We start from the raw sequence: 10,801 nt of genomic DNA on the forward strand, positions 1-10,801 counted from the left end.
CCCATCCTTTTAAATTGGATCAATTTATTTCTGAAATTAGGGATGTCTGGTATATTTTTTTCTATATTAAGAATAATTCTTACAGAAAGTCCTTTAAGCAAACAGCGCAGACCAAGATGAGACGCCGCATTATGCATATATGGGTTAATAAGTATTTTGATGCAAGTGTAGTCCTAAAGAAAGTCAAATTTAATTTAATACCTTTATTATTAAATCCAAACTTTAAAGGTTTCATTCCCATACCTTAGTTACTGATGAGCAGCAAACAGCATAAAACCTGAACAGACTGCGAGTTACTCACAGGCTGTTCTGGTTTTATGCTGGTTGCACATAGCCTTTTTCACTTTGCATCTGAGAGAGAAAGGGTTAAAAAACAAGAGCATGTTATGTTTTGCTCAAGATTGGTAGTCACAGGACATTAACCCATTGCATGCTGGGAAGTTTGTTGTCTGCTAAAATGTCGTCTGCTGAATTTCTAAAATTAGCATTTTCTTCGAATTTTTTCAAAGAATACTATCAGAATAGCAAACAGTTTGGATCCCGATGAGACGCCACGTTCTGTGGCGTCTCATCTGGATCCAAACTGTTTGCAAAGGCCTTCAAAATTCGGTTCCAGCACTGAAAGAGTTAAGAAAGAAACAAAGTATATTACACAGTAACATTTAATTGCATCAATTTAAAACACAATAATAAAACAAATCAAACGTATTGTAATATGGTAACATGCATGTAAAATTCTGAATTTACTTATATAAAACAGAAAGAAAACAATGGCTGTTTGTAAAACATGCATGCCCCCCATATGGGCTCTCCGTTGTAGTGACAGCAATTGTGTCAATATGTTTTTTGTCACTGTGACCTTGACCTTTGACATAGTGACTTGAAAATCAATAGGGGTCATCTACCAGTCATGATCAATGTACCTATGAAGTTGCATGATCCTAGCCATTAGCGTTCTTGAGTTATCATCCGGAAACCATTTTACTATTTCGGGTCACCATGACCTTGACCTTTGACCTAGTGACCTGAAAATCAATAGGAGTAATCTTTGAGTCATGATCAATCTACCTATCAAGTTTCATGATCCTAGGAATAAGCGTTCTTCAGTTATCATCCGGAAACCATTTTACTATTTCGGGTCACCGTGAACTTGACCTTTTACCTAGTGACCTCAAAATCGATAGGGGTCATCTGCTAGTCATGATCAATGTACCTATGAAGTTTCATGATCCTAGGCATAAGCTTTCTTGAGTTATCATCCGGAATCCATTTTACTATGTCGGGTCACCATGACCTTGACCTTTGACCTAGTGACCTCAAAATCAATAGGGGTCATTTGCAAGTCATGATCAATGTATCTATCAAGTTTCATGATCCTAGGCATAAGCGTTCTTGAGTTATCATCCAGAAACCATTTTACTATTTCAGGTCACCTTGACCTTGGCCTTTGATAAAGTGTCCTGAAAATAAATAGGGGTTAACTGCGAGTCATGATCAATCTACCTATCAAGTTTCATGATCCTAGGCATAAGCGTTCTTGAGTTATCATCCAGAAACCATTTTACTATTTCGGGTCAACGTGACCTTGAGCTTTGACCTAGTGACCTGAAAATCGATAGGAGTAATCTGCGAGTCATGATCAATCTACCTATAAAGTTTCATGATCCTAGGAATAAGCGTTCTTCAGTTATCATCCGGAAACCATTTAACTATTTCGGGTCACCATTAACTTGACCTTTGACCTAGTGACCTCAAAATCGGTATGGGTCATCTGCGAGTCATGATCAATGTACCTATGAAGTTTCATGATCCTAGGCATAAGCTTTCTTGAGTTATCATCCGGAATCCATTTTACTATTTCGGGTCACCATGACCTTGACCTTTGACCTAGTGACCTCAAAATCAATAGTGGTACTTTGCAAGTCATGATCAAAGTACCTATCAAGTTTCATGATCCTAGGCATAAGCGTTCTTGAGTTATCATCCGGAAACCATTTTACTATTTCAGGTCACCGTGACCTTGGCCTTTGATATAGTGACCTGAAAATCAATAGGGGTCAACTGCGAGTCATGATCAATCTACCTATCAAGTTTCATTATCCTAGGCATAAGCGTTCTTGAGTTATCATTTGGAAACCATTTAACCATTTCGGGTCACCGTGACTTTGACCTTTGACCTAGTGACCTGAAAATCATTAGGGGTCATCTGCGAGTCATGATTAATGTACCTATGAAGTTTTATTATTCTAGGCATAAGTGTTCTTGAGTTATCATCCGGAAACCATTTTACTATTTCGGGTCACCGTGACCTTTACCTTTGACCTAGTGACCTGAAAACCAATAGGGGTCATCTGCCAGCCATTATCAATCTACCTACGAAGTTTCATGATCCTAGGCCTAAGCGTTCTTGAGTTATCATCCGGAAACCATTTTACTATTTCGGGTCACTGTGACCTTGACCTTTGACCTATTGACCTGAAAATCAATAGGGGTCATCTGCGAGTCATGATCAATCTACTTATCAAGTTTTATGATCCTAGGCCTAAGCGTTCTTGAGTTATCATCCAGAACCCATTTTACTAATTCGGGTCACCGTGACCTTGACCTTTGACCTAGTTACCTCAAAATCAATAGGGGTCATCTGCAATTTATGATCAATGTACCTATGAAGTTTCATGACCCTAGGCCCAAGCGTTCTTGAGTTATCATCCGGAAACCACCTGGTGGACGGACCGACCGACAGACCGATCGACATGTGCAAAGCAATATACCCCCTCTACTTCGAAGGTGGGCATAAATATAACACAGCAACAACATTGATTCAGTCTCTGCACTAACTTGTTCTCATGAGATCTACATGCTGAGCAGGCAATACTGTAAAAAAAGAGGCTTCCGCGCCGGGAACAATGTTTCATAGGTTTAATAATTACTAAATAATAATTCTTTTTGAACTACTCGTCTTTTTAATGATTTGGGGAAAAGACGAGGCATTCAATAGTTTGGGGATAAAATCTACGAATTTGTGAAAGTGGTTATTTTATTCTTTATGTCAGTTATTATAAAAATTCACTTTATCTGCAAATAAGACCGAAAGTTTAATTATTTACACAAAATAATCATCTTCCAATGATTGACAGAAATAATCACTGGGTATAACTAAAATCTTTTGACTGGGTTACACATGTGCATGTGTATAAATACAAACTGAAACAGGTATACACATATACATCTGTTAAACATGACAGGTATACACAAATGCATGTGTATTATTACAATCTGTGATATGTATATACACAAACATTTGTATTAATACAATCTATAACAGGTATACACATATGAATGTGTTCATATACATATGTATTAATACAATCTATTAAAGGTATACACATATGCATTTGTTTATATACATATGTATTAATACAATCTATGACAGGTATACACATATGAATGTGTTCATATGCATATGTATTAATACAATCTATGACAGGTATACACATATGCATGTGTTTAAATACATATGTATTAATACAATCTTTGACAAGTATACAAATATACATGTGTCAAAATACATATACACGTATACATGTGTTTTAATACAATCTATGAAAGGTATACATGTACACATATACATGTGCTAAAACACATATTCACTTACATTTGTATTAATACAATCTACAACAGGTAAACACATATACATGTGTTAAGATAAATATACATATATACAAGTGTATTTATACATATACAATCTATGAAAGGTATGCACATACATGTGTATTTATACAATATATGACAGTTATAGACAGATGTACATGTGTATAAATAAAATATATGACATGTATATACATACACAATCTATATCATTAAAAGTAAGGATATGCAGCCTGCCTGAAGGAAAAACGTTGAACTTTTGTAACCAATTTCTATTTAGCTCAATAATGCCGTAATAGTTATAATTTAAAAATAATCGTGTTACAACAACACAATAGCGTCACCCTAAAATTATGGATTTCTTCATTAAACATATATTTTATGATTTACACACAAAAATGTAAATTATTTAAAAAAAACGCTGAACACATACAACTCTATAAATTTCCTCCAGTTTCCAATCGCAATCTCTGACGTACACCCCATTCTCAGGAACAGCTCAGATGCCTGTTGCTTGCACAATTCACAAAGTGTTGCCATGCAAACAAATGTTTTAAACCGTCAGATGCTTCTTCTATATAAATTACTCGTCTTTTACGTGTAAAAACCTTCAACATAAGCAAAAGTTATCTGCCATTATTCTGTATGTAGAATATCAATTCATCCACCAAAAAAGTACATTGTGAATTAATTGCTAGCAATTAAGTAGCAGTTTTTTACTCTTTTTATTTAAGTTCACAGTCATTTCCCATGTCAAAAAACTGATCAGTTATGATGTTTCTGCAGTGCTATGATTGTAAAAATATTTATCCGTGCGTTAAACAGTTATTGTGAACACCTAATTGTGGAAAAGAATATGACTGAAAGAGATTTAAAACTGTTTAAGTTACCTTTGAATGAATTTTGGATGGTCAAGTTTTCTTTGCCAAACAGACCTACTCGGTACTAAACGTATCCTTTCCTCCAACTTTTTTTACAATTTTACTATAATGTAAACTTATATCACATGAATGTTCACATAATGAAAAAACATTGAGTTCAGGTTCATGCTAAAGCATCTCCTCATAAATTTAGGTTATAGTTTGCAGGCCAATCACTGAGCTTTTATATGACAGTTGGTATGGATCTGCAGACCAATCAGTGAGCTATTATATGACAGTTGGTATGGATCTGCAGGCCAATCAGTGGGCTATTATATGACAGTTGGTATAGATCTGCAGGCCAATCAATGAGCTATTATATGACAGTTGGTATAGATCTGCAGGCCAATCAATGAGCTATTATATGACAGTTGGTATAGATCTGCAGGCCAATCAGTGAGCTATTATATGACAATTGGTATGGATCTGCAGGCCAATCAGTGAGCTATTATATGACAGTTGGTATGGATCTGCAGGCCAATCAGTGAGCTATTATATGACAGTTGGTATGGATCTGCAGGCCAATCAGTGAGCTATTTTATGACAGTTGGTATGGATCTGCAGGCCAATCAATGAGCTATTATATGACAGTTGGTATGGATCTGCAGGCCAATCAGTGAGCTATTATATGACAGTTGGTATGGATCTGCAGGCCAATCAGTGAGCTATTATATGACAGTTGGTACATGTATGGATCTGCAGGCCAATCAGTGAGCTATTATATGACAGTTGGTATGGATCTGCAGGCCAATCAGTGAGCTATTATATAACAGTTGGTATGGATCTGCAGGCCAATCAGTGAGCTATTATATGACAGTTGGTATGGATCTGCAGGCCAATCAGTGAGCTATTATATGACAGTTGGTATGGATCTGCAGGCCAATCAGTTAGCTATTATATGACAGTTGGTATGGATCTGCAGGCCAATCAGTGAGCTATTATATGCTATTAAAAATATACCAGAGCAACAACATTGATCCAACTTAATGCAGTTATATATTTTTGTTCTTGTGTACAATTTACATGTCTTTAATACTATTACGATAATTCTCCTAGTATACTGTAAACATATGATATAGTGTATTAGATACAGAGCGAGTATAAATGAGCCGCGCTCTGTGAAAAAGGGGTTTAATGCATGCGTGTAAAGTGTCGTCCCAGATTAGCCTGTGCAATATTCACAGGCTAATTAGGGGCGAATCATTCCGCCATAACTGGATTTTTTGCACAGAAGATACTTTATTTAAATGAAAAATACCATTAGAGTGGAAAGTGTTTTCCCTGATTAGCCTCTGCAGACTGCACAGGCTAATCTGGGACGACACTTTATTCACATGTATTTAACACCTATTTCACAGAGCACGGCAAAATATATATCAAACAAGAAGAGTCCAACAGTTATAATAACGCACTTTTTAGTATTCAGTTATTGCGTACACAGGTGTCGTCTCTGCACTAACTTGTTCTCATGCGATGTACATGCTGAGCAGGCAATACTGTAAAAAAAGAGGCTTCCGCGCCGGGAACAATGTTTCAAAGGTTTAATAATTACTAAATAATAATTCTTATTGAATTACTCGTCTTTTTAATGATTTGGGGAAAAGACAAGGCATTCAATTGTTTGGGGATAAAATCTACGAATTTGTGAAAGTGATTATTATATTCTTTATGTCAGTAACTATAAAAATTCACTTTATTTGCAAATAAGACCGAAAGTTTAATTATTTGCACAAAATAATCATCTTCCAATGATTGACAGAAATAATCACTGGGTATAACTAAAATCTTTTGACTGGGTTACACATGTGCATGTGTCTAAATACAAACTGAAACAGGTATACACATATACATCTCTTAAACATGACAGGTATTCACATATGCATGTGTATTATTACAATCTGTGATATGAATATACACAAACATTTGTATTAATACAATCTATAACAGGTATACACATATGAATGTGTTCATAAACATATGTATTAATACAATCTATGACAGGTAAACACATATGAATGTGTTCATAAACATATGTATTAATACAATCTATGACAGGTATACACATATGCATGTGTTTATATACATATGTATTAATACAATCTATGACAGGTATACACATATGAATGTGTTCATAAACATATGTATTAATACATTCTATGACAGGTATACACATATGCATGTGTTTATATACATATGTATTAATACAATCTTTGACAAGTATACAAATATACATGTGTTAAATACATATACATGTATACATGTGTTTTAATACAATCTATGAAAGGTGTACACATATACATGTGTTAAAACACATATTCACATACATGTGTATTAATACAATCTAAAACAGGTAAACAAATATACATGTGTTTAGATAAATATACATATATACAAGTGTATTTATACAATCTATGAAAGGTATGCACATACATGTGTATTTATACAATATATGACAGTTATAGACATATGTACATGTGTATAAATACAATATATGACATGTATATACATACACAATCTTTCTCATTAAAAGTAAGGATATGCAGCCTGTCTGAAGGAAAATTTTTTAACTATTGTAACCAACTTCTATTTAGCTCAATTATGCCATAATGGTTATAATTTAAAAATAATCGTGTTACGACAACACAATAGTGTCACCCTAAAATTATGGATTTCTTCATAAAAAATACATTTTATGATTTACACACACAAATGTATATTATTTAAAAAAAACGCTGTACACATACAACTCTATAAATATCCTCCAGTTTTCAATCGCAATCTCTAACGTACACCCCATTCTCAGGAACAGCTCAGATGCCTGTTGCTTGCACAATTCACAAAGTGTTGCCATGAAAACAAATGTTTTAAATCGTCAGATGCTTCATCTATACAAATTTCTCGTCTTTTACGTGTAAAAACCTTCAACATAAGCAAAAGTTATCTGCCATTATGCTGTATGTAGAATATTAATTCATCCACCAAAAAAGTACATTGTGAATTCATTGCTACAAATTAAGTTGCAGTTTTTTACTCTTTTTATTTAAGTTCACAGTCATTTTCCATGTCTAAAAAACTGATCAGTTATGATGTTTCTACAGTGCTATGATTGTTAAAATATTTATCCGTGCGTTAAACAGTTATTGTGAACACCTAATTGTGGAAAAGAATATGACTGAAAGAGATTTAAAACTGTTTTAGTTCCCTTTGAATGAATTTTGGATGGTCAAGTTTTCTTTGCCAAACAGACCTACTCGGTACTAAACGTATCCTTACCTCCAACTTTTTTTACAATTTTACTATAATGTAAACTTATGTCACATGAATGTTCACATAATGAAAAAACATTGAGTTCAGGTTCATGCTAAAGCATCTCCTCATAAATTAAGGTTATAGTTTATATGTAAATTAGCGGAAAAAAGTTTGAGATCTGAAGTGAAACCATTATAGAAGCGTTTATTTGATGTAGATCAGAAGAGCAATGCTACGGAGCAGAACAGCTTATTTGTTTGATGTCTTAAAAAAGAAAGTTAATTAAAAGTTGGTAAATAAGTTCACGGTCTATCTCACGGACGATTAACTATAATATTAAAAAGGAAATCATGTTAAAGCTTTTAAAATATGTCCACACCCCTGCTTCTCCTCTTTAAATACAAATAATTGGTTTTATCACAGTTGTGGGCCCATATTCACCAATCCTTACAGATACTTCAGTTGTAAGAGTGTTTTTGCAAATATTAAATAATTTAATGTGGTTGGATTTTAATAAATAAAAATCCAGGAAGTTTAAATAAGTCTAGGTGGTTAAACAAAATAACAACATTTAAAACAAATTGTTATAAAAGCAATATAAGATATAAGCAGATTTTTGCGCATTTTTATTTCTTAAAAAAAAACGGAACAAAATGAATCATCCTGTTAACCTAAGTCTCATCTCACATGCGTTAGTTATTTAAAACTTGCCCTGTCACCACCGTACACAGAATGCCAGATCTACTGTAACACATATCTTAATTTCCAACCAAATCACATAACAAACAATCTTGATCACTGGATGTATTTGAAAGCGTCTTTTTGCTCCCTGAGCTCTGCCAGTACAAGGGCGCGAGTCTCGTCTGAGGGCGGGCCCAGCTTCTCCTCCTCGTCCTCCGTTGTCAAGGCGACCACCTTCAAGATGGACGCCTGACTGGTGCGTAGAAACGGGTTGTAAAGGAGCTCTTCGGCAACCGTGGACGGACACTGCGGACAGTGACATCTTAGGGTTAGTTTTGGCCATAAGTTAATGACAAAACTGTTCTAACTCTTTACCACTCAGAATCGTGACGCATTGTAGTACCTTAGAAGACATTAACTTTAAGACCTTTCAGACTAGATTAAAGTTTAAAAGGCTTCAGTTCCAACCTGAGATATTGATGAGCCCAGCATTAAACCTGAACAGACTGCAAGTTACTTGCAGGATGTTCTGGTTTTATGCTGGTTGCATATAGCCATTTTCACTTAACTTCTGAGCTGAAAAAAGTCAAACAGAAAATGCAGTTTTTTTGCATTTTAAGAGTATTTAAGTTATATCACTGGGATCAGTTAACCAACCCACACAGTCATATCACTGGGATCAGTTAACCATCCCACACGTTTTCTAGGTTAGCTGGTTAACCAGTACTTAACCCTTTGCATGCTGGAAAATTTGTCGTCTGCTAAAATGTCGTCTGCTGAATTTCTAAAATTAGCATTTTCTTCGATTTTTTTCAAAGAATACTATCAGAATAGCAAACAATGTGGATCCTGATGAGACGTCACGTTTTATATGATAAAACATAATTATAAGCATATTGTCTTTGTGAAAACAATATAATTTATCCTACATATATAAGACATTTTCTCGCATTTTAAAGCATTTTAAACAAAACATGGCTAGTTTTCTTAGTACTATTTTATTTGAACTATTAATTACATGTTTATACATGTAACATCAGATGTTTGCCTTTATCAATTGTCTTGAAAAGAAAAAATGAATAATAGTGCACAAATGTATAAAAATTCAACCTTGAGGAACATTAACACACAATTATTTTTGTATTATTAATGGGACCTGCTCTGTGAAATGATGGTAAAATGCATGCTCGTAAAGTGTTGTCCCAGACTAGCCTGTCCACAGTCCGCACAGGCTAATCAGGGACGAAACTTTCCGTCTCTTCCTAGCAAAACTCCAATCTAGGTTGAAAGTTTTGTCCCTGATTAGCCTGTGCAAACTTGCAGGCTAATTTGGGAAGAGACTTTACACACATGCATTATACCCCTTTCACAGAGCACGGTGCAAAATATTTAAATCTATTTAAACATACATACATTGAAATAAGTTTTTTGGGAAAGACAAATTTGATCAAGGCAAACAAATACTTTTGGAATGGTCCAGCCTTACAGTTTTAAGTCGTTTCTGCCTCTTGTTCTTAGCCCACTCCAGTTTCTCCCTTGCATGCTGGTTATCAGGTTCTATGTGGCAGGCAAACTCAAGGTTGTTCAATGCATACTCATGACCTGTGAAGGAAACATAAACAGGTTTATACTGGATTACAGGATTTCTTCATAGCTTTATATAAAATAGTTTTCGTTAAAAATCAATAGACCAGAACTATAGAACCTTTTGCAACTAGTCATAGAATCAAAACAGAATGAATGCATTATATTCAAATAAGCATAAAAACATTCTTTTCGAAAACAAGAGCTGTGTTTGTTACACAATCCCCCTACTGCTCTTTAAAGCCATTTGACCTTTGACCTTGAATGATGACCTTGACCTTTCACAACTTAAAATGTGCAGCTCCATGCGATACACATGCATGCCAAATATCAAGTTGCTTTCTTCAATATTGCAAAAGTTATGACCAGGGTTAAAGTTTTGGGACACACACATACAATGACAGACAGACAGGCCAAAAACAAAATACCCCAATCATTCAATCTGGGGGCATAAAAAAACAACAACGTTGCAACACATGTTTTCATATGGATATTCATTAATGGAAATTGAAAAAAATTGTTTTCAACTTACAAGTACAAAAAAACCACTAGTACACAAATAAATACCGATTCAAATTAGAAAGCCTGCATAATGCTGGTGTAAATTCTAATGGAATTCTTCTTCTTAAGGGCCCAGGTTCAAATCAACTTGTATGATATTTTTCCTTTAAAGAAAGTCTCTTCTTAGCAAAAATCTAGTCCAGGGGAAAAGTGCCATC

The 10,801-nt window shown here is 34.6% G+C and overlaps 1 protein-coding gene across 4 annotated transcripts in view; it reads right to left on the reverse strand.

Moving 5' to 3' along the window:
- Nucleotides 1-648: 648 nt before the first annotated feature.
- LOC127858031 (probable hydrolase PNKD) overlaps nt 649-10,801 on the reverse strand; it is a 20,450-nt gene continuing 10,297 nt past the window's right edge. Inside the window, exons 8-10 of one of the 4 annotated variants that reach the window (XR_008038732.1) lie at nt 9,985-10,100; nt 7,719-8,804; nt 649-4,486 (exon numbers count right to left, since the gene is read on the reverse strand). Coding sequence is in view for 1 of the 4 variants with exons in the window: in XM_052394873.1 (XP_052250833.1) it covers nt 8,613-8,804; nt 9,985-10,100 (308 nt within the window). In the remaining 3 variants the exon portion in view is untranslated. Of the gene's footprint in view, nt 8,805-9,984; nt 10,101-10,801 lie in introns of all 4 variants that reach the window. The other 3 variants (XR_008038731.1, XR_008038733.1, XM_052394873.1) reach the window with 3 other exon arrangements.

This window comes from Dreissena polymorpha, chromosome 14, assembly GCF_020536995.1.
Source record: "Dreissena polymorpha isolate Duluth1 chromosome 14, UMN_Dpol_1.0, whole genome shotgun sequence".
In the NCBI taxonomy this organism is placed as follows: Eukaryota; Metazoa; Mollusca; class Bivalvia; order Myida; family Dreissenidae; genus Dreissena; species Dreissena polymorpha.